Source organism: Hemiscyllium ocellatum, chromosome 9 (genome assembly GCF_020745735.1).
Source record: "Hemiscyllium ocellatum isolate sHemOce1 chromosome 9, sHemOce1.pat.X.cur, whole genome shotgun sequence".
NCBI classification, from domain to species: Eukaryota; Metazoa; Chordata; class Chondrichthyes; order Orectolobiformes; family Hemiscylliidae; genus Hemiscyllium; species Hemiscyllium ocellatum.
Window position 1 is genome coordinate 72,458,803 of NC_083409.1, and position 26,044 is coordinate 72,484,846.

Genomic DNA, 26,044 nt, shown 5'->3' on the forward strand with positions numbered 1-26,044 from the left:
GTTTTTGTTTCTGATTTCCAGAAACTGCAAATCTTTGTTTTATTAAAAAAAATGTAAGATCCATGTAAAAATGAGGAATTCAGGAGAAACTATTTTTCTAAGAGGGTGTTACTTGCTACCCCAAGGATTATTGAGGGTAACAGTGGTGCCTTTAAGGGGGAGCTGAAGAAGATGACAGAGGAAAGAAAGTAGCACAAGATCTGGGCCATATTCACTCATAGGGTTCAACAAAGTTACAGTGGGAGGAAGAGGATGCAGATCATACATGTAGGCATGGACCATTCGGGGAAATGTAAATTCTATGTCATGTTTATCTTAGATTTAACACTGTCACTTGTACCTAGGTAGCTGAAAAGTATATAATGTTGCCATGCAGCAGCACCATCTTAGATTATAGCATAAATGGTCATTAAATTGTTGTTACTTAAACTGAACCAGCTTCAAATATTCATTTTTTTCCCTCTCTGTAGACCTCATCCTCTCTGCTCCTCCAGTCACCTCTGTCCAACACAATCCCTGGGGTCCTGACAAAGTGCTTCTTTTCTGCCACTACCAGCACCGTTGCTTCCATAACCATCAGTTCTGAGCTGAAGACAGTCACACTTCGTGGATCCCGACTTCCTCAGATGCAGGATATCAACCTACTCAATCAGGTATCGTGCTTTCAGCTTATATTTTTTCTCCTGTCTTGTTGACTCACATGTACATAGAACAGTACAGCACAGAACAGGCCCTTCAGCCCACGATGTTGTGCCGACCACTGATCCTCATGTATGCACCCTCAAATTTCTGTGACCATATGCATGTCCAGGAGTCTCTTAAATGTCCCCAATGACCCTGCCTCTACAACTGCTGCTGGCAATGCATTCCATGCTCTCACAACTCTCTGTGTAAAGAACTCGCCTCTGACATCCCCTCTATACTTTCCTCAACCAGCTTAAAACTATGACCCCTCATGTTAGTCATTTCTGTCTTGGGAAATAGAGTCTATAGCCAGAGACTATCTATGCCTCTCATTATCTTGTATAACTCAATTAGGTCCCTTCTTCTCCTCCTTTTCTCCAATGAGAAAAAGTCCGAGCTCAGTCAACTTCTCCTATAAGATAAGCCCTCGAGTCCAGACGACATCCTGGTAAACGTCCTCTGAACCCTATCCAAAGCATCCACATCTTTTTTATAATAGGGCGACCAGAACTGGACGCAGTATTCCAAGTGCGGTCTAACCAAAGTTTTATAGAGCTGCAACAAGTTCCCATGTATGTTATCTGAACCAATAAATCCTTCAAATAAAGCAGACAAATCTAGGATTCCTGATGAAGGGCTTATGCCCAAAACGTCGAATTTCCTATTCCTTGGATGCTGCCTGACCTGCTGTGCTTTAACCAGCAACACATTTTCAACTGTGGTCTCCAGCATCTGCAGACCTCAGTTTTTACCCAAATCTAGGACAGAGCATTCCACTTGATCGGTACCATTTCCACAAACATCCAATCATGTTCAGTAGCAGCAGTGTGCACCATGTACAAGATGCAGAAATTCACCAAGGCTTCTCAGACAGCACCTTCCAAATCCATAATCATTACCATCAATAAGGACAAAGACACCAAAAATATGGGAGCTCCACACCTACAAGTTGCCCTTCAAGCCACACAATATCCAGACTTGGAAACATTTTGCTCTTTAATATTGTTGAGTCAAAATCCTGAATGGTACCTATACCAAATTGACTGCAGCGGTTCAAGAAGGTAGTTCACTACTAACTTCGAAAGGATAACTAGGATGGGCAATAAATTCTGGCTGAACCAGTGAGACCCACATTCTGAGAGTTAATTTTAAAAAAAGACATTTTATATGCTTAGACAAGCTGTACGAAAATACCAAAAATTGAAATTCATTGTGTTAATCCAGAAAAGGGCCATGGTTAACCATAAATGATGGTATATATTGATGTATTGCATCGTAAATATTATGAACTTGAGATTAATCTTCAGTTTTGGGGCTGAACAGATATTACAACAATCAGTACACTCCATGTCCTTGCTGTGAAGGACATTCTGAGATCACAATTGCTACTGTATAAACGTAAGATGATTTGGCGTATGTAAATCTAATCTTATGGAAATCTTGTCATTTCTGGCTGGGTCATAGCATTTAAACTGTTGTATAGTAAACAATATTTTCGGATGACTGATTAAATGGCATTTAATCCACATACCTCACTTGCACTGTAACCAGAAACACTCCCCACCCCAATTACTGGCTCTCTGGCCCGTGGCATTGTTTCAGGGTGGATTTCCTGTTGCCTTGTAGTCAAACAAGTTCTATAATTAAAAATAAAAAACTAGTTTGATATATCTAGAAAGATGGCAATCCATACACAATACTACGTAGACAATTAGAAATTCGAAGGAGGAGGACCATCCCTAATGGTAAAGGATTAGAGAGAAGTATTAATTTTTTAAAAAACTGCCTCTGAAGATCATGAAGTAAAATCAGTATGTGTAGAAATTAGGAACATTAAGCGTCAGAAAACAAAGGAGGGAATAGTTTATAGGCTTCCTATCAGCCACTGCAATATTGGACAGAACATAAATTAGGCATTACAGAAACCTGTTATAAAGACAATGTGAATTATTGTGCAGAACTTTAATTTTCATATAGATTGGGACACAGTGTTCAGAAGTTAATTTATAAAGTATTTTCATGATATTTTCATGGAGTGATATGCTGTGGAACTATCAAAATAAAGTTATCTCCAATCTAGTATTGTGCCATGAGGCAGGATTCATAGATTGATGAATAATATCATACTAACAGATCCTCTGAAATAAGATCATGATACCACTGAATTTCATATTAAATTTGAAAATAATGCACTCTAAATGCAAATGATAATTTTAAACACAATGTCAATTATAGAAGGAGGTTAATTGGGTAAATAGACTGAAAACTATGGCTATAAATAAGCAATGGAAAATATTGACATACACAATTCAAAACCTTCAATAAGAGTCATCCCATTGAAAACCAAAAACTCAACATGGAAGATCCATCCATGGTTCACTCAACAAGCTAAAAATAGCATTAACTTTTTGTCTCCTTATCTGAGGAAATATATATTGACATTGGGGGCAGTTCAAAGAAAATCCATTGGGTTGATTTCAAGCATGGATGGATTTTCTTCTGAGGAAATATTGAGTTTTGGAGGTTAGGTTTGTACTCATTGGAGTTTAGAGAAATAAGAGGTAACTTCATTGAAACACGCAAGATTCTTAGCACATTTAACATGGTGGATGCTGATGTTGTTCCCCATTATGGAAAAATTCAGGACCGGGGCCATAATTGAAGTTTCCCATTCCTGGAACCAATTCTGATACCCTCTTCTGCACTCTCCCATGCATTTACATCATTCCTGAGGTCATGGCACCCAGAACTGTACACAATACTCCAGGTGAAGTCTAACTAGTTTCTTATGTAAGTTCAGAATAACCTCTTTGTTCTTGTATAGTATGCCCCTATTAATAAGACTAGTCAATACGCTTTACGAACTGCTCATTTTAGCTGTTTTGCCAAAACGGACTTAAGGCCTTAAGACTCTTAAGGGACAAATCCCTAGCACCTCATAGCCTACACCCTAGGGGATCTAAAAGAGATAGGTGCAGAGGTAGTGAATGCACTTAGCCATGATTTCCAAAAATCCTTAGAATTGGGAATGGTGCCATCAGATTAGAAGTTAACAATTGTTACACTATTTTTCAAGAACAGAGGAACTACAGGACAGTAGAGGAATATCAATTAGAGTCATACAGTCATAGAGATGTACAGCACGGAAACAGACCCTTTAGTTCAACCAGGCCGACAAGCTATCCTAACCTAATCTAGTCCCAGTTGTCAGCACTTGGCCCATATCCCTCTAAATTCTTCCTATTCATATACCCATCTAGATGCCTTTTAAATGTTTGGAATTGTATCAGCCTCTACCACTTCCTCTAGCAGCTGATTCCATACATGCACCACCCTTTGCATGAATAAGTTGCCCTGAGTGGCTTTTATAGGTTTAGAGTGAGAGGGGAAATCTATGCCCTCTAACTCTGTACTCTCCCACCCCAGAGAAAAGGCCTTGTCTATTTACCTATCCGTACGCCTCATGATTTTATAAACCTCTATAAGGTCACCCCTCGGCCTTCGACACTCCAGGGAATACAGGCCCAGCATATTCAGCTTCTCCCTGTAGCTCAAATCCTGCAACCTTGGCAACATCCTTGTAAATCTTTTCTGAGCCCTTTCAAGATTCACAACGTCCTTCCGATTGGAGGGAGATCAGAATTGCAAACAATATTCCAAAAGTGACCTAACCAATGTCCTGTACAGTCGCAATTGCTAAGACCTATTGTTAAGTTTGAATGCATTTGGAAATGTTTATAGAACAGGTCAATATAGTCTTATGTAACCAGTGAAGGATGTAACCAGCAAGTTGGATAAGGGGAACTGATAGTTGCATATGGATTTCCTTAAGTCAGTATGTTAAAATACAAGAGGTTAATAGGCAAGATGAAGGCTTGTGAAGTTGGGAGTAATATTTTCACATGGATAGAGGATTAGTTAGTGGGCAGGAAGTAGACAGTGGTCATAAACATGGCATTTTCAAATTGGCAGGCAAAGAATAATGGAGTGTTGGGGCCTCAGCCATTAATAATCCACATTAATGAATTAGACCTATGTTTGTCTCAAACCTACGTTTGTTCATGATACAAAACTGGATGTAAAGGTAAGCTGTGGGAAAGACATAAAGTGGCTTCAGAGATGTAGACAGATTGAGAGAATTGGCAACAGGTGGCAAGTGAATTAATTTTCAGGATGTATAAAATTATTCACTTTAATCATAAGAAAAAAATCTACTTTTCTATTTTTATTTTAAAAGGTGTGGAACTTACAAATGTTGATACTCAAGATGACTTGGCTGTGTCTGAGCAAGGTGTGCAGAATGTTAGCAGATACAGCATATAAGTAAGAAGGCAAATGACAGTTGGCCTTTACTGCAGGAGTACAGGAGTAAATAAAGCTTGTAACAACTCACTGGGGCTTTGGTGAGACATCTGAAGAACTTAAGTTTAGTTTGGTCTCCAACTAAAAAAAAACATGCATTGGTGATAGTACAGTGAAGGTTCACTAAATTGGTCTCTGGGGTGATTGTAAGAGAGGAGTGGGGGTGCGGTGTCTAATGATGAGAGGCTGAGCAACTTGGATTTATAGTTTTAGGGGAAATGGTAGTTTAGTGGTAATGTTGTCCTTCTTAGTTGCTGGATCCAAATACTGCAACTCCCTCCTTTACATCACTGTGGGAGTACCTCCACCACAGATTGCAGCATTTAACAAGATAGCTCACCACCATCTTTCTCAAGAGTAATTAGAGATTGGCAATAAACAGTCACATCCCATGAATAAACACATAAATTAACGGAGAAGGAGAGGATGAATGGAGAAGATTGCAAGCCCCTGCAGAATCTTAAATAAAATCACCTCTCTTTTTTGTAAGCTACAATATGCATAGGTCCAACCTTTCCTTATAAGACAAACATTTCATCCCCGAAATCAGCCAAATAAAGCTTTCCTGAATTGTTTCCAATGCAAGTATATCCTTCCTTAAATAAGAAATCCAAAGCTATATTCAGAGCTCCCGATGCCTCTATGGTTGTAGCAATGTGATTGTATTTTACATCTCAATTCCTTTGCAATAACGACAACATTACATTTGATTCCTAATGACCAATGCTAACTTTTGTGATTTGTGTACAAGACATCCAAATCTTTCTCTGTTGCAGCATTCTGTAGTCTGTTGCTCTCTAGTTAAATGTACTAATGTTAGCAGGAAAGGATGCTGACTGTTCACAGTAAATAACTTCAGACAATTATCCCACAATAGGGGATAATGCCTAATAATTTTTGTTTGGTTTGAGTAATCAACACCATTCTGTTGAAACACATTGGATGTGGGTAAAGATTAGAGCAAAAACTCACACAAGACCTGGAATATTCATGTGGATAGCAGCAAAGCATTTTCATTACCACTTCAATTTATTGAATGCTCAGACTGCCTCAATGTCTAGGAACACTTAACCATGGAACAGTCATTAACTCTAAGAATTCAAATAATGTGTGGTGTACACCATATAGTGAGAGCTGATGTAACTATATTTAACCACCTGAGCTATATTGGATGATTTTTTTGAGAACTGAACAGAGTTCACTTTCCTAATTGACAGATTAATTTAGTATATTGGATCTAAAAGAAATAATCAGAAAAAACAGAAATCCAATGTGGATAGGACAAAAAGTCGTCTTCTTATAATTATACTGCAACATTTGTGACCAAACAAATTCTTAAAATACTGCAATTAGTGCATCTTGTGATTCATGTTGTTGCCTTTATGCAATTCTGTTGTGGTTAACACATTTTGGATCTTTTCTACTGTTAATCTAGAATTTTTGTTTTTAAGTTTTAGGTTGCTGTCTTGAGAATTGAAGCTTCGCACCCTTGAAGGCGTGTTTCACAGCTTTTGGGAGGAGAAAAGCAAGCAATTGTGTTCGTTGAAGATGTTTATTCCACATGTTGTAAAGACATTACTATGTGCATGAAGGATAAGGGCATGACGTTATCAGCAAATTGACTTAGCATGTGCCAAGGACCACCTTCAGGAAAATTGCAATGTTTACATGCCCAGAGAAGATCCCCCCAAGCACCAATAGTGTGAACGGTCAGTCCTGTGGACATCCATACCATCCCACATTAGACTTTTCAAATCAAGAGACAACATGCAGAAAACAATGAAATTAATTACAGCTCAAACATATGCCAAAGACTAGGAGTCTGCTGTGAATCAAACACTTGTGACTTTGAATAATTTTCAAAATTGGCAAAAGGTAATGATATATCATTGGTTACTTCAGTACCCTAAAAAATAATGTAATTTGCCATCAGGAATAAATGAGGATTTTCTACATAAGGGAATAAACAGCAGTTTAGATGCATTAAGCATATGTATGCTATAACATATTGCTCACAATAATCTGGATCTCTACGTTAAAGAAAACAGAGAGAGATTGAGTAATCATTTTGCTGAATACCTTTGCCATTTGCAAACATTTATCCTGAACTTCCAGTCATTTGTTTTTTTTTTAAATTCTCTCTCTTGAATGATCTACTCTTGCTACTACGTCCTATGTTCTTATAACCTTTTTGCATTTTACCATCCACACCACAGACAGAGCTAAGCTATCCTATAACTTTGTTCTATTAATCCAGAGACCCAAATAACACTCATTGACATTGCTTCAACCAGCACTTGCATAGGTGATAATCTGCCCACTGAACTCAGTCTGGGTTCCACAAGAGCCAGTCTGCTCCTGACCTCATTGCAGCCTTGGTCCAAACACGAATAAAAGAGCGAACCCCAGAGGTGAGAAAATATCTGGTCTTAGTATGAAGACTGCATGAAAAAGCCAATGGGAATCAGGAAAATTCTCCATTGATTGGAACCATACTAGCAAAAAACGAAGGTAGTTCTATTGTTGCAGATCAGTCATCTCAGCTCCAGAACATCTCTACAGAAGCTCAAAGTAGTGTCTTAAGTTCAACCATCTTCAGTTACTTCGTTAATGGCCTTCCCAAGTTCTGAAGTGGGAATATTTGCTAATAATTACACAATGTTCAGCGCTATCTGCAACTTCTCAAATACTGAAGCAGTTAATGTTCAAATGCAGCAAAACCTGAACAAGATCCAGGTTTGTTCTGAGAAATGTTTAGTAACATTCATCTCACACAAGTGCCAGGCAATGACTATCTTCAACAAGAGTCTAACCATTACTACTTACATTCAACGATATTACCATCACTGAATCTTTCACTGTTACTACTGAACACAAACTGAACTGGACTATCCATATTAATGTTTTGGCTCCATGAGAAAGTCAGGTTCTAGGAATCTTGCAGGTTCACCTTCTGACTGCCTAAAGTCTGTGCACTATTAAAAGGCGTATGTCAGGAGTATGATGGAATACTCACCAATTGCCTGGATATGCTCAGTTCTAACAAGACCCATAAAGCTCAATATTATCCAGCACAAAGTAGCCCTCTTGATTGGTACCATATCCAAAAACATCCATACCTTCCACCATTGACACTCAGTAGCAGCAGCATGCACTACTTACAAGATGCACTGCAGAAATTCACCAAGACTCCTCAGATAGCACCTCCTGAACTCATGATTACCACATCTATAAACACAAAGACTACAGATACATGGAAAACTATCACCTGCAAATTTCTCTCCAAGCAATTCATCATCATGATTTGGAAATATATCACTTTCTTCACTGTCATTGGGTCAAAATCCTGGATGCCCCCTCCTTAACAGCATTATGGGTGCGCCTAGACAAAATATACTTAGCATTCAAGGAGGCAGTTCATCAACCTGCGATGAAGAAAGCTACTGACAATCCTCAATGATGGCAGAGACCACCAGAAACGTGCAAGTGATAAGTTGAAAACATTTGCAAACAGTTTTAGTCAGAATTCCCTAGTGATCTTGGTTTCCTCCCAAGTCCCCAACATAACAGAAGCCAGAGTTCAGACAATTTGATCCACTCCAATCTGTACTTTTATCATTTAATCACTCCTGTAATCCACCCCATCACAGACCTCTCTGGTTCTTTTCCTGCAGCCCTTAATTTTCATCTCTAATATATTGCAATATGAAAGAACAGCTATTGACCAGAAAGTGTAAGGACTACACACATTTTGTTTTGCATAATAAACCAGAAATTAGAGTTCGAATTATCAGTTTTGTTTTTACAACTTGAAAGAAGCTGAACTGTATGGAATGCTCTTGCTAAAACTTAATTTGATACTTTAGTACTGGCTGCAGCTGTCTTTGGGGGGGGGGGGGGGGCAAAAAACAATAATGCCCAGCAATCTCATTTGCATTGATCTAAAATAGCAGTTTGATACAAAACAGAGGACAGAAAGCAGTTGGGATTCAGACCTTTAGCCTACCAGCAAGTGGAATTATTCTCTTTCTCTCACTGAGAGTAAAATAAATAGCACTCAAAGACTTGGGGGGAAAAAAAATGAACTGCTAATTTAAGCCAAGACCTAGGACCAACTGAGCAACTACTGAATTGAAAGTCACGCTATTTAATGTGATAACATCTCCAAAATCAAAACAACCGAGAGAAGGTCACATCATTTTACCCCATTTGTTTGGAGTCTGATCCATATTGAAACATACAGCATAGTGAAAGACCGGGACAGAGTAGATGGTGGGAAGATGTTTCCATTTGTAGGGGAGACCAAGATCCAAGGGCTTAGCCTTAGAGTGAAGGGACAACTTTTAGAACAGAGATAAGGAGCAATTTCTTCACCTAGAGAGTGGTGATTCTATGGAATTCATTGCTACAAAAAGCTGTGGAACCAGGTCATGGAGTATATTTATGACAGAGATAGATAGGTTCTTGAGTATCAAGGGGATTAAGAGTTCTGGGGACAAAGTACGAGAATGGGGTTGAAACACTTACCAACCATGATTAAATGGCGGAGCAGACTGCATGGCCTAAATTCTGCTCCGACGTCATACAGACTTTGTGCCTTTTCATCTGTATATTCCATCCATGATATTCCTTTAAAAAAGCTGTTGTCTTATCTGTCTTGTTTGTCCTATTTGTGAATAAATGTGTATGTGTGCTTGGATTTAAAGTTTGTGTAAGCTTGAATGTTTGTAATTAGTACTCTGTTCTGCTACAATGTTAGAGGATAGGTTCATTACAATAAACACATTTTTCATTTATCTTAGATAGGGGTCACAGTTAGGCATTAACTGTAGTAATGAAATTGGTCATGTGTCAAACTTGTGACAATTCATGGATTGGTAGGGCTTGGATTCCTGTACATTACTTTCATCAGGATCTTAACAAAAGAAACTTGTTCTCTCTCCACCCATACTAATTTGCTAAATGCTTTCAGCACTTCACATTTTTAATTTAAGAATTTCCAGCATCAGCAGTTTTGTGAAGAAAAAGACTCTACCTAGTTAACCTCATTGATGCCACCATGGAAGTACTGTACTCATTTTCAGATGGGAAACTCTACAATCCAGACTATCAAAAACCTTGACAAAATTAAATTTAAAATATTAAGCAAGCTCATAGATGCTCATGCAACAAGTCAAAAAAAAATTCAAACAATAAATATGAAGAGAGGTGGCAATAGCAGATAAAATTTAATATGGACAAATATAAAGCAATGCGCATATGAAGAAAAATGGGTATTACAGTTACTCTATCGTTAATTTGGAAGTTGAAGAGGAATCCAAGTCATGAAAGACTCAATCCTTAACTTGTCCAATTAATCCAGCAGCATTAAATGATAGACAATTAAACATTTCAAAATATTTAAAGTCAACTAGGGATTGGCAATAAGTACTTGCTTCGCCAGTCATGTCCCATCCAATTAGTGAATTAAAAAACCCATCCTTACTAATTGCACTACACTCTGATAAGATCATAGCGCAAGTGGATGTCTAGTTCTGATCCCCAGGTTAAAGCCATTGTTTAAACAGCGCAGACAATATTGGGGAAGAAAAATGGGTATTACAATTACTCCATCGTTAATTTGGAAGTTGAAGAGGAATCCAAGTCATGAAAGACTCAATCCTTAACTTGTCCAATTAATCCAGCAGCATTAAATGATAGACAATTAAACATTTCAAAATATTTAAAGTCAACTAGGGATTGGCAATAAGTACTTGCTTCGCCAGTCATGTCCCATCCAGTTAGTGAATTTAAAAACCCATCCTTACTAACTGCACTACACTCCGATAAGATCATAGCGCAAGTCGATGTCTAGTTCTGATCCCCAGGTTAAAGCCATTGATTAAACAGCGCAGACAATATTGGAAATAACCAGAACAGAGAATTTCCTGTTCCTTGGATGCTGCCTGACCTGCCGCGCTTTAACCAGCAACACATTTTCAGCGACATTTGATATTTACAAGATTCAGAATATAATACTTTATAGGGAAAGACTATGTCTGGAATATTATTTAAAACTAAATTACAAAATGTTGTTTACATTCAAGTTCAAATTGGCAATTGACAAAATTGCAACTAAAGTCAGTGGTTTCTTCAAAAGAAGAATATAAGTAGAATAATTGAATGGATGGAATAGTGTGAATTCCCGAATTGTTCAAAAATAACTGCATGCCACAACTGTGAACATTACTGGGTATTCATGCATGGGATCAATTATAATGGAATGAATCAGCTCCTTTATCTGTATTTATCATGTGATCCTGAGATAACAAGCTGCTACATTAACCTCATTTAAAAACTCTCTCGGCATGGATGCATTAAGTTACAAGAGGGATTTTATTTGGTGTATAATCAGTTTTAACTAATTCTGAAAAATGCCTGAAGCAGACCATTTTCTGACCCTTAAAGCAATTTGTTTTAAAGACAGTAAATAAAACAATACATTGCAACCAATAATATAAATGGAAATGTTGTATTTTTCTGGTGAGGTTCAAAGTAGGTTGAGTGTGACATTATGATCACAAGATGTCAATATGGCCTGATAACACAGGCTATTGTAGAACAGAAAATAATGTTAATTTTGCTCCACGAGGTTTCATGGTAATTCCAAAATGGTCTCACTTTCAGTCCTTTGCAAATCTATTTCAGCCAAGACAGAATTCCAATTCATTGGATTATTTAAAACTGTGTTGGAAATATACAATTAATATTGGAAAGTATTGAATTTTGAATTCCTATGTTTTAATTCTTTTTGGTTCAAATATATTGCTTATCTTGATTACTATGGAACTGGAAATTTTGAAGTAGTTTCCTTTCTTTCTCTTCAGAGTCATACAGCATAGCAACAGACACTTAGTCCAACTTAACCAGACATCCCAATCTGATCTAATCCCATTTGCCAGCACTTGGCCCATATCCCTCTAAACCCTTCCTATTTATATACCTATCCAAGTACCTTGTAAATGCTGTAATTGAACCTGCCTCCACCACAGAAATTATCTGAAACAGAAACCATCCCATGTAGAAGAGCCAGAGTATAAACCCCCTGTTACAAATAAGGTTTAAATTTAGTCTTATTGGAATCCTATCTGTTATATTCAAGCATATATAGCTGCAGTACTGCTCCCCAGAATTTGAATGACAGGAATATCTTTTCCTCAAGCATACTAATAATTCAATGAAACCTTGTATTCTTGACTTCATATAGAGTCACAAAAGTCTGAATTCAGCATTATATGTAGTTTTCATGTTCATATAAACTGAGACACTTCACAAAAAGGAAACACTGAATTGCATTAAATAAGCCAAGTTATGTTACAAATTTCATTTTGTAGCAGTAAAGAAAATAACAGGTTAAGGCCATTCAACCCTTCTAAATCTATTCCATTCTATTATGATAAAGTTGATCTATACATCAACTCCATTTACCCCATTGTTACACATCCTTGATAGCTTTTCCTAGCAACGTTTTATCAATCACAATCTTGAACATTTCAATTGATCTTTCTAACAAATCCAGATTTATATTTCCCCTTTTGTTTGAGGTTTTGTATCCTGTTTTAATTCCCAAATAGCCTAACTCTACTTTTGAGACTATGCCAATGTTTTAATTGCACCAAAGAAAATAGTGTCTCTATATCTACAGTACAAGACACCTTTATCCTTTTATACAACTCTGTTACCCACTAATCAACTTGCTAAACTCAAGGGGATGCAAACAAGTTTGTTCAACCTGTCCTCATTATGTAAGTCTTAAAACCCTGCTAACTTCTGATTAATCTGCACTGTATTTCTTCAATATTTCAAAAGGTTTTGTGCCCATATTTGAATACAGTGCTGTTGAAGCAGTCTGACCAAAGTTTGGTACAATTGGAACAGCCCTTCTGTTCTTTTCAAATTCAACTGCCTTGAAATTAAAATCAATATCTAATTAGCTTTTTTGATTACTTTTTGTCCCTGTGATTGAGTATTTACATAATTTGTAATTACCACACATTTGCAAAGGCTAGTTGGTCTGTAAAAACAATAATCCAAAAACCTGCGAAGTGGTTCCTGGAATTAAGGACTGTGCTGTTCATTCATTGCTGCCAAAAAGGCAGAAAGATGCGAGGAGGAATTTCTTCTCCCAGAGGTTTGTGAATCTGTGGAATCCTTTATTACTGAGAGCTGTTGAGGTTGGGTCATCAAGTACATTCAAAACTTAGACAAATTTTAAATGAGCGAGGGAATGAAAGGTTATGGAGAAAAGGCATCAAAGTAGAGTTGAGGTATAATGATAGAGCAGATTCAATGGGCTGAATGGCCTATTTCTCCTCGTATGTCTTAGAGTTTTAATTATGCTTTTAACCACAAACCACGTTTAGAATTTGATTAATCCTTAGGCGATACAATGGATTCTTCTAATGTGAGAATTCAAAACTCCTGACAAAAAAATGAGTTGTGACTAGCTGAGGACAGAAAAGCTGAAAGTTAGAGGCTAAAGCCAAAATGTTCCGAACATTTTTTGACAATGAATCATGTAATTATAGCACTTTTATAATATGCAGTGAATGCAAATACTTCTGGTGAGTTGAAATTGTAGCTTTATTTTGGCCAATATTCTATTTCTGCCAAGACCATGGACCAATGCATTTCTATCAATCCACCAAAATGACCATTGCATTGCAAAATTCAAACAATTAGGGCATGTAATAGAGGATGAAGCCCACACCAACAATAAAACGGACTTTGCTGGATGATCCAAAGGTAAAGCTGTGCAAACTATGTTTCAACAGGATCCCATTTTAACACACCATTGCTTTCCCTACAGCCATGATTTAGAGGAGCTGGTGTTGGACTGGGACGGACAAAGTTAAAAATCACACAACACCAGGTTAAACTCCCACAGGTTTATTCGAATGCAGTAGCTTTCGGAGCGCTGTTCTTTCATCGGGTAGCTACAAAATATTACAGTAATACAAATGATACAGTGAATAAACCTAGATTGTTCAATGAATCATTGTATCACTATAATCTTTTGCTATAAATTCTATGTCTGAATGTCCTGCTTCACAATCACCTGAAGAAGAAGCAGCACTTCGAAAGCCAGTGCTTCCAAATACACCTGTTGGACTATAATGTGATGTTGTGAGATTTTTAATTTTCTCTAGAGTAAGTAGGATAAACAACAAAGGCTGGCCTTGCCAGCATGTCTGTAAACATATACATAAAAGAAAACCCTGTAGGAAATTAACATAACTTCCTAACTCCAGCAAAAGCAAAACAGCAATAAAATAGCACAGGAATCTTTGACATCGTTAAAATTTGCACAATATAAATCAACATAAAAATGTATCCTGCAAATATGAAAAGGTGCATTTCAAGACTTACTTATCCACTCTCAGGTTTCAGTCAAACTTTCCACATGCCATACTGACAGAAAACTCAGCCTCTGACCTTCACCCACACATCACTGTAATAACAATATCTCTACCCAAGACATATAGTTGCTTCTCAACCCACATCTCCCCAACTTAGTTCCACTTTTTACGGCCTCCACCTTCCCGCTCTTCCTTGTGAGCTACATTTTTCCACCTTTTCCACATAAATATTGTTGACATTTAACTGCCCTATCAAATAGCCTAGCGAGACATTATGAATCTGCAATGCCAGTAATGCCCACATTCAATGAAATAAACAAAAACTAAATATTTTATTTTAAAAACTAGACTCTAAAACCCATGTTTGCATTTATCAAAAGAAATCGGTTTATACAGATAGGAGGTGAGCAGAAATGAAAGAAAAGTAGCTTAGTTTTAATACGGTCACAGTTGCTGGTGAAAAGCATTAACCACATTAAGTATACGAGAAAAATGAAAGAGGATCCACCATAACAGGAAATTCAAATTGGACTATCATAGTATGAAAATTTTGCAATGTTATATTTGCAACAAATCCCCCAAGAAAAATCAGTATTAGTTTATTTCAACTGCATTTGAATGAAAACATTCAAATAATGAAATAATAGTACAACAAAATATTACCTTATTATTCTTCAAATTTCAAAAAACAGGCTAATTAAACAAAACAGATGACAAAGTTTAATGATATTGTATTTGGAATGCAGATTCTAAAATAGACAGAGCCATATTTAGCTTTAAGTCTGATTTGTATTTTTATATCATGTGTAGGAAGTAAATTATATAGTTTCAGTTTAAGATTAGATTTGTTTTGTGTGTGGTGCTATGGTGCCTGAAGTTTGTTGATACATGTACTTTTTCATAAGGGATTCCAGCCACAGAGTTTATGGCAAACAGTGCAGCGCATAAGAAATAAGGCTAAAAAAAAATCAAGATATCTATCATCAAGGTGTCTGAAGACAGAGACACAAACAATATAATTTAGAAAAGCATTATACGCAGGTTTGGACAGAGCAAAAACATGCTATTAGTTTAGTAGTCTTCAAAGGTTAAGGATGGTAAGTTCCAAGTGGTTTGGAAGAAAACTCCTGAAAGCTGAGGGTATCAAGACTGCATTTGTTTATCTTGTAGTCAGTAAGAAACTTTAGATAGCAATTGCAGCCCTAACAACTGAAGAATGCATTTTAAAGTGGTGATAGGTTGACTCTTCCTTCAGGTTTGAAAATCTGTAAGGATGTTGTCAAGGGTAAAAGGGTTGATTCTGTATTTTTGATATTTACAGTAAGTCCATTTCAAATAGTTTAACCCGATTATGATTTTGTTTCTTTTGCATCTTATAACTGGAATGCTCTTTCGTTAAAAGTATGCTTGGATCCTTTTTGAATATGTTCAGTAAATGACCACCATGGTGTGTTCTTGTGAGGTATATTACATTGGTTCAAATTTTGAAATAGCTTTGACTGTTGTTAAGACTTTTCTGGAATAGAAAATGCCACATGAGATTATTTGAAATCTTTGACAAAAAAAGTTTACCACAACTTAAAATGTTGGCATAAAAGTCAGACCTTATGAGGCTGTGATACCTAAAATGATTACCCAATATTTAGAATTTGCTAGAATTAGCTAAGATTCAGTTAGGAATGCAAAAAGAACTTGAATTAAAAATGAGAGGAGAAAAAAAATCCAAGAAATGGGTAGGGGAAAGGGAGGCGAAAAAAAAATAGAAAAATGGCATTAAAAATGCTTGCATTCCAAAGAGGGAACTCAGACAACATGACTTCTTTATAATAAAAGAAGAAAGAAGAAAGTGGCAGTTCTGCTATAAGCAGTAGTTCCATTCTCGCGCAATCCCGTGTTAAGAAAATCACGTAAAAGCAGCACCATTTAACCTAATGGGGCCGGAATCACATTATAACCAATATACTCTTCAAAACTTTGTGCTTTAGAAAGTGTCCCCAATTCATCAATTGTGTTATAGTAAATTCATGTAAACAAAATACAGAAGGACCTGTAATAGCCCAGAGGATGGTTCTGATTCTAGTGAGAAATTTAACTAGAAATGTGCACTCAGTGCGTAAATTTACAAAGAATGAAGTCAGAAGATTGTTTATCTGAAAGGATATCTGTGAATTTAAAGTGGAAGGCTATTACAGACTAGGAGTCAAACAAAAATCTAGAAATACAACATCTGTAGTGCCTGAGTTAATGTTTCCAGTTCATGGTCTTCATTAAAAGTGGAAAATGTCTGAGATGTAAAAGGTTTCCAATGATTAGACAGGTGGGGGCTGAACACAATGCTAAGTTTTAATAAGGCAAAAAGATGGAGAGATTAAATTACAAAAATGAATGATGATGCAAAGTGAAAGGTAATGGGGAAAAAAAATCAAGAAACAAATAAGATCTGGATGTGATCACCAGGCCAGATGAGGATGGCAGATTTCCTTCCCTAAAGTGTAAAGGTGAAAGAGTTTCTTATGGTAGTTTCATAGCACCATCACTAAGATGATTCAGTGGGAGAAAATAACAAATTAATTTATTCTGCTTAGACATAACTACAATGCAAATAAAAATGCAAGTTAGATTTTTGATTGGCTACAAAATCACCAAGTCAGCATCAGAAGGATAAGTTGCTCTCATAATTAGGTAGGAAGGGTATGTGAAAACTGACAAGGTATTTTAACGGAGACTTCAGTGGAACAAAAAAAAAACCTGGGAAAACCAAGCTGTGATTTCTTAATCAACTGTGAATTCATATGGGTATACTGAATAGCACAGATGGTGCTGGCTTGGTCCAGCATACTTCATTCCATTTTAATGGATTCCACAGAATATCTTTACATAAGCTTGCATTTTATTTGATGTTATTTACTCATCCAGGCAGTCAGCAATTTCACATGAACATGAAAGGAAAATCACTTAAATTTATAAACTGACAAGTTAAAAAAATAAAGCCAGTAAAAAGTTTAGCAGTGCATACGTTTAACTTACAGCAGCAGTTTCAGCATGTATTTTGAAATAGATGTTCTATACAGTTATATATTGTTAGCACTGGTGGTTACAGAAACAGTTAATGTGCTACTCTTGAAAAGTTTATGATTTTTGAAATCTACTTAGTCATTAAGGTGTAAATATGTACAGCTGTTCAATGGCTTCTGTATCCTATTGGACAATATTATTTGAACAGGAAGCAGAGATGGTACACTCCATTACCCAACAATGCAAAGGAGTATAATTATCAGTAAATTCATTGCATTTAATACAGATTTGCATCAGTATTTAGCATGTACATTGTTTTTATTTTTACATATACAGGATAATGGTTATTTGATATTTTTGAATTAATAAGTTTCACCACACTGATTCAAGTCCAGTATAAGACTCTTTAGTAATGAACTAATAATTTCAGGGAAGAATTTCCATAATGACATAGTTACTTTAGGTAGTTTCTATATAAAATGTCATTAGTAAGAATAGACTTGCTTAGGCGAGTCAATGGCAGCCAGTACATTGAGAACCATAGAAGAGCTATTCATGCTTCTGATATTTCAGATTTACTGAGTGCTATGGCCAGTTCCAAATCCTCTTGTTCTTGCTGATTTAATCTTGCTAGTCGTTCCTTCTCTGCTCGTTCACTTTCTCTTTTAGCCCATTCTATCTGGTCTTCCTCACTGGGGTACTGAAACAGTCAAAAACAAAACGACAGAAAAATACAAACTATTTCTTATAAACAGCACACTGAAGACAGGAAAAAAAAAGTGGTATATTCTACACAAACAATAGTGGCTCTGCTGATATTTTAAGGAAATCAAAGTCAGTTTACCTTTAGACGTACACATGTAGCAACAAATTTGCAACAACTACAAACATTATTAGTTCATAACTTTTGAGATGCTTAACATTTAATCGGGAGAACACTAGCCTCAGGGAAGCAATCTCCATTATTGACCAACAGTTTTAGTTTTCAAATAAAAACAAAATACTGCAGATGTTGAAGATCTGAAATAAAACCACAAAGAGCTGGAGGAACTCAGCAAATCTGGCAGCATCTGTGAAGACAGAAACAGAATTCAAAAGTTTACCTCGGAACTGAATAGAGTCATGGGACACTAAATGTTAACTCTGTTTCTCTCTTCATAAATTCTGCCTGATCTGCTCAGTTTCTCCAGCACCATGTTTTATTTCACAGTACTGAATGGTTCCTGATTAAGTTTATGCAATTCCAATACTAGATTCAATTGCTTCTCATAGATTTGCTTTGGGGTGGACAGGCATACACATAACTGCATTAACGAGGAAGAAAACATAACTAGAGTCACTATAGAGCTTAAACATTTGACCACATTTACCAAAATATTAAGAGTACTTTGCTCTACAGACTGGTAATTACTTGAAACAAAACATATTCAGTTTATCTCCAAGTTCAAATTATGTTCCAGAAACTTAGACCTGGGCATAACCAGAAAAAATGAAGCAATTTTGGAGAGGCAAAGAAGCTAGAATTAAAGGAGAACAGAGATCTACGAGGGTTGAGAGACTGGACAAGATTAGAGGGTGCTGAAAGTGTTGCTGGAAAAGCGCAGCAGGTCAGGCAGCATCCAAGGAGCAGGAGAATCGACGTTTCGGGCATGAGCCTTCTTCCTGAGAGGAATGAAATCTGTAGCCAGGAAATGGAGTTTGGAACAGGGGCTAAAAACAATGGCTTCAGTCTTTTCAATATTTAACTGGAGCCATTTTTTATTCACCCAGTAATCGATGATAGACAAGCAGTCTGATTATTTAGCAACAGTGGAGAAATCAAGGGAAGGTGTAAGGTGAAGTAGCACTGTATTTCATTAGAATACATATGTAAACTGACACTGCCTTCAGAAGAAGTTGATAAAAAGCAGCAGCTGGACGAGGAAGTGGAGTGTCGAGGATAACTCTTTGGGGAAACATTAAAGGTAAGTGGTGTGGGAACAAGAAGAGAAACCATTGCAAGTGACTCTCTGGTTGCCACTGGGCAGTTAAGAGTAGAACCATGTGAGTGCATTCTGATTCAACTGTTGACAGTGGAGAGGCATTAAATGAGGATGGTGTGGTAACTCTGTCATAGGCTGCAGGCAGGTTGTGCAGGTTAACAAGGGAAGGCTTATATTTGTAACAATGACACAGAATATCATTTGTGACTGTTAAGAGGAGCTTCAGTACTGCAACAATAGAACCTGTTGTAGGGATTCAGACATGGGAAAGCAGGGAATGGATTTGAAAGGCCAACATGTTTAGGGACTTTAAAAAAGAAAAGGGAGATTGAAGATGGCATAGTGGTTTAAGACATGGAACCATTAACAGTATCAGCCAACATGGGGGCCAATAGGGGAAGTTGAGTGATCAGCAGTTGAGTGGAAATAGAATGGAGGAAACAAAAGGTGGTTCTCATAAACAAGAGCTCAGAGTTGACATCAAGGGGACAATAGAGGAACTGCAGAAAGCTAAGAGATGAAAGTTAAAGCAGAAGGAACAGAAAATAAGTTTGGCCAAGTGGACAAATAAATATGGCAGAGGCACCATACAAGCGTGCTCAGTCTTATTGACGAAGAGGTTTATGAGCACCTCGTGTAGAGACTGGGGGGAACAGGGGCTTAGGACAATGGTTGGTAGTACACAAAATAAACCTGGTGTTATTTCTATTTGAAATCATCCTGGAAAACAATGAGCATGTTGACCAGAATAGGATAGGAACCTGTAGCATTTCAAATGATTTGGCTGGATCTAGTAGTTAATGATCATTTGTCCCCACCATAGTTTTGTTCCTCTCTAGTGTGCATCCTTTGGACCTAAGAAGCAGGGATGAGGGTTAAACCATTTGAAACTCTCAGAGTGAGAGAACTATGGTTTGACTGGGGACTGGGGCAGAAAATGCAGTAGTATTGCTCTAGTAATGCAGAGGCTCAGGCTAAATGTTTTGAGAACATGTGTAAAATCCCACCTCTGCAGTTAGTGGAATTTAACTTCAAAGAATTAATCTATAAACAAAACTAGACTCCTATTCCTTGGATGCTGCCTGACCTGCTGTGCTTTAACCAGCAACACATTTTCAACTCATAACTTTGACAATCATTGATTTTTGTAAAAAGCCACTGGGTTCACTAATATCCTCCAGGAAAGGAAATTTGCCACCTTTACCAAGTGTAGACTATACGTGAACCCCAGACCCAAAGCAACATGACTGACTTTCAACTCAAATATCCCAGCAAGCCAGTCAATTCCAGGGCAATTAGGGATAGGCAACAACTTCCAGCTACATCCATACTCCATGGAAGAATTAAGAACCAGGATTAAAAAGGTCGAGATGAGTGTTTAAGCAAAACAGCAACTGTGGAAATGCTAATGGTGAGTAAATAGATGATTGGGAATTTGAATTAAATTGTTTTTCCCAGGAACAAGTAACAAAGGGGTAGGGTTAGAGTGGAGAAGGGGAGTGTGGGTACTAAGTGATGCAAGGAAATGATCAGAGATGGTTTTATCTCAGATTGATACAGTGGGACTAGGGAGACCTTATGAGATGGCAAGGTCAAGAAGGTGATGGTGAATATTGTTTGCAGACTTATTGGGGATGGAGGGATTTCAGGATGAATAAAGATCATGATGAATTGAGATCAAAGTTGAAAGAGGAGGATAGGGAGTAATTTGGTGGTGAGGCCGTGAGAGGAAAGACTATAAGATGTGGACTAGAATTATGCCTTTTTGCCCACTGAAGCTGCTCCACCACTTGATCATTGCTGATATGTTTCTCAAACTCATTCTCCTGCCTTCTCCCTGTAACCCTTGCTCCCCATACTAATCAGTAGTAAGCAATGAACATATCTCTGTGAGATAATATTTTTGTTGTACTGGGGAGGGTAGTATAATGATTAAACTGACAGAAAAATAACAAGACAATCAGTGATGTTTAAACTAGTTGGCAGATCATGTTTGATGAATCTAAATGAATTTTTATGAAGTAACTAAAAAGGTTGATGAAGGGAATGCAGTGGATGTTGTTCAAAGGAACGTTAAGAAAGTGCCTTACGAAACACGATATAAAATAGTTGGTTAACAAGTGTGAAACTTGTAGAATAAGAGTGTCAGTGTCAACTTCAATAAAAAAAATTTGGCTGAAGGTCTGAAGTCAACAAGTTGTGAGAAATGGTTGTATTTCAGACATGAGGATGATGGACAATCATGTTCCTTAACGGTCCATGCCAGGACCACTTGTTTGTTGAATATATAACCAAATTAGATACTAGATTAGAGGGGGGGGGGGGTCCTCAATTTGCAAATTATATCAAACTTAGTGGTGTAGCAAACAGTGGTGATGGTCCCATTTGTTGGCAACAGGACATTGATAGACTAGTAGAAATAGGAGACAACTAGCAGGTGAAATTTAACAGAGAAGTAGGTAATTTATTTTGACAGAAGGGAAAGGAAAAGCATATAAACTTAAAACCAGTTCCAAACAGTGTGCAAGGGCAGAGAGACCTGAGAAATTTATGCAAATCTGTGAAAGTGTTCGGACACAGAAGAATCAGAAAATCATTCAAGATCTTGAGTTTCATAAAGAAATTGAGGACAAAAGCAGGGAAGTTATGCAGCTCTTTTATAAAACTGGTTAGGTGACAACTATAGTACTGCATCTAAATCACAACATTTTAGGAAGGTTGAGGGGTCCTAGAGACAGTGCAGAGGAGATTTGCTAGAACAGCTCCAAGATAGAAGGAATTCAGCTCCAAGGTAGGTTAGAGAAGCTTAATCATTTTAAGTAAAGGAGGGTAAGAGGAGATCCAATGGAACTTTACAAGAAGACAGACAAGTTTAGATAAGGCAGTCAACAAAGGGCTGTCCTCATTTGCTGTTGGTACAAGCACTAAGGACCAAGACATTTAAATGCCTTGGGTAAGATGTAAGGATCTAACTTTTCTTTTAAAAACATAGGGACTAGTTAGACCGAGAACTTGCTGCCCATGAAGGTAGTACAAACAGAGACTATCAATGATTTCAAAGAAAACTGGATTTCAAAGAAAACTCAAGTGAAATAAACTTTCAGGGCTATAGGGTCAGAGTTTTGGAGTGGAACTGACTGGATTGCTTGACAGAAAGCTGACATGGACTCAATGGGGCATATGGCATCCTTCTGTGCCACAGTGACTCCAGGTTTCTTCAAATCAAGATATCTCCTCAGCTTTGGCATGGACAGAAATCTTGATTGGAGGCTTTGGTAAATGTTGCTGGCAGGTGTTTTGAATGGAATACTTTCAAGAGTGACCGGCTGGTGACTAGCTCGTCCAATTTCGCACTTTTTCTACCTTCTGACAACACTGATAAGAGCAAACAAGCATTTTAGGGAACCCTGATTAAGAATAGGTGTTCTGCCATTTCTTCATTTGGCACCATATTCCCAGTCAGTTGGAAAGCTCCACACTGCCAAAAATAGGTAAATAAAATTCTTGAAAGACACTGATTTTTGTACCTTAAAATTATCAAACACACACACAAACAAAAACACACACACTTACAGCATTGAAGTTTGCAAAATTTGTGGTGTCTCCAACATCTTTACTTGGAGAAGTAGGAGCAAATGGGTCAAGATGATTCTCTTTATGGAATGAATCCCCTGAATTAAACGGATGGAAAGGATCATTTAACTTGGAGTTGGATGATTCTGATTTTACAAGGGAAAGTCTTTTACCTACATTTAAAATAAACACACAATAATAGTAAGTGCCTTTGCCATTAAAACTCTCAACATCCCTTGTCATGGAAGAGAGTTGAAATGGTTCATTTTTAAATCAATTAAATTTTGATGAGGAGGTAAGTGAACTATCATTGTAAATTTGGAAAAAAAAATCCCTACAGTGAGCAAAGGATACATGCTTAACATTATCTAAACAATTACAAGAAATATAATTAACATTTGAAACAAAATTAGCAATTTTGTTGTCCTCCTATTCACGTACCAGGTGGTGGAGGAGGGGGTCGTGTTGGAGTGCCAACCTTTGGTGGTAAAGCTGGAGGAACCTCATCAATGTTTATAGGTTCATCTGTGAATCCAGTTTTTCCAAATCCATCATTACTAGTGTCTATTCCTGTAGCAGAACTGAATGGATCTTGCTGGTCAGACTGAAGTTTTATGTTCAGAGGAAACAAAAAGGAAAATATTACCAGTGATATCAAACTTATACTGTAAAGGATATTCAGTGGACTTAATGCAGCCACAAAGAACTCACACAAATGTCCAAAGAATTGAATCAGTACAACATGTTTTCATGTAGTAATATCAAAGATTGAACCTGTCTACTTTCCTGTATCAATGAGCCAACTTACCCAAATTATACAAAATAACCTTTCAATTTCTCTCCATTATGATAAGTTGATCTAAGTGCCCACACAACATTACATTTTTAGAGATCTTACTGTGTCCTTGTTTTTTTTTAAATATCTGTCTTCAAAACTGAAAGAGGTGGACCAGAGAAGTCTTGTCAAATGTTCAAACTAGAGATCTCCCAATGTAGTGAACGTTAGGGATCTATTGATTACATTTCGTCAGTATTCGCAACAGAAAAAGGCAATGTTAGTGAGAATACAGAGATACAGGCTACTAGAATAGATGTGATTACACTTGACAAAGATGAGGTTTTAGCAATTTTGGAAGATCTGAAAATAGATAAGACTCCCGGGCCGGATGGGATTTATCCATGGATTCTCTGGGAAGCTGGGAAGGAGACTGCAGAGCCTTTGGTTTTGATCTTTATGTCATCATTGTCGATAGGAGTAGTGCCAGAAGACTGGAGGAGAGCAAATGTTGTTCCCTCATTTAAGGAGAGGAGTTGGGACAACCCTAGTAATTATAGGCCAGTGAGCCTTACTTCAGTTGTGGGTAAGGTGTTGGAAAAGGTTATAAGAGATAGGATTTATAATAATCTGGAAAGGAATAATTTGATTAAGGATAGTCAACACAGTTGTGTGAAGGATAGGTCGTGCCTCACTAACCTTACTGAGTTCTTTGAGAGGGTGACAAAACAGGTGGATGAAAGTAAAGTGGTGGATGTGGTGTATATGGAATTCAGTAAGGTGTTTTATAAGGTTCTACACAGAAGACTATTGGACAAAATAATGAGTGTCACGATTGAAGATGATTTAGCTATTTAGATCAGAAATTGGCTAGCTGAAAGAAGACAGAGGGTGGTGGTTGATGGGAAATATTCATCCTGGAGTTCAGTTACCAGTGGTATGCCACAAGGATCTGTTTTGAGTCCACTGCTGTTTATCATTTTCATAAATGATCTGGACGTGGGCATAGAAGGATGGGTTAGTATTTGCGGACGACACTAAGGTAGGCAGAGTTGTGGATGGTGCTGAAGGAAGTTGTGGATTACAGAGGGATAGAGATAAGATGCAGACCTGGGCTGAGAGGTGGCAAATGAAGTTTGATGCTGAAAAGTGTAAGGTAGTTCACTTCAGAAGTAACAGGAATGCACAGTACTGGGCTAATGGTAAAATACTTGGCAGTGTAGATGAACAGATAGATCTGTATCCAGGTGCATAAATCCCTGAAAGTTGCAACCCAGGTTGATAGGGCTGTTATGAAGGCATACGGGTGTGTTGGCATTTGATGGTAGTGGGAGTGAGTTTTGGAGCCACGAGATCATGCTTCAGCTGTACAAGACACTCGTAAGGATGCACCTGGAGTATTGCACACAGTTCTGGTCACCACATTATAGGAAGGACGTAGAAGCTTTGGAAAGGGCTGAGAGGAGATTTACTAGGACGTTGCCTGGTATGGAGGGAAGGTCTTATGAGGAAAGGCTAAGGGAACTGAGGCAGTTTTCGTTGGAGAGAAGAACATTGAGAAGTGACTTAAATCGAGACATGCAAAATAATCAAAGGGTTAAATAGGGTGGACAGTGAGAGCTTTTCCTTGGATGGTGAAGGCTAACATGAGGGGACATAGCTTTAAATTAAGGGGTGATAGATTTAGGACTGATATCAGGGTTAGTTTCTTCACTAACCCTCTAAAGAAGTAGGGGTGTGAAACAGCCTGCCTGCAACAAGAATAGACTTGCCGACATTAAGGGCATTTCAGTGGGCATTGGACATACATATGGATAATAATGTAATGGTGTAGGTTAGGTGGGCATCAGATTAATTTCACACGTTGGTGCAACATTCAGGGCCGAAGGGCCTGTACTGCACTGTAATGTTCGATGTTTATATACATTAGGAAGAACAGCAAATTATATCTTTTTTATTCTTTGGAGAAACTTCAAAGCCTATGTGCCAAACTACTCTTCACTTTGCTTCTTTTGTTGCATCTTTTTACTTCAATTCATTCTCTGAATATGAGCTACTTTGGAAATGCTGTCAAGAGTTCTAATGCAAGATGCACACAACAGGTTGTGCACAGTCAGTTCACACAACAAGCAAAGTGCAAAAATGTTAGCTAACGGTTTCTTGACTGAAGGATAAATACTGAAATAGGACATGGGGTCTTTTGTATCCACCAGAAAGTGCAGAAGGTCCCTTGGTATCATGTCTCAACTGAAAGA

General features: G+C 37.5%; 1 protein-coding gene across 3 annotated transcripts in view; it reads right to left on the minus strand.

Moving 5' to 3' along the window:
• Positions 1 to 17,185: 17,185 nt before the first annotated feature.
• The window catches only part of eps15 (epidermal growth factor receptor pathway substrate 15), a 185,971-nt gene continuing 177,112 nt past the window's right edge, over positions 17,186 to 26,044 (minus strand). The window contains exons 23-25 of one of the 3 annotated variants that reach the window (XM_060830449.1): positions 23,456 to 23,618; positions 23,015 to 23,112; positions 17,186 to 18,159 (exon numbers count right to left, since the gene is read on the minus strand). In XM_060830449.1, the coding sequence (XP_060686432.1) occupies positions 18,013 to 18,159; positions 23,015 to 23,112; positions 23,456 to 23,618 (408 nt within the window). In that variant the 3' untranslated portion in view covers positions 17,186 to 18,012. Of the gene's footprint in view, positions 18,160 to 23,014; positions 23,188 to 23,455; positions 23,619 to 26,044 lie in introns of all 3 variants that reach the window. The other 2 variants (XM_060830448.1, XM_060830450.1) reach the window with 2 other exon arrangements.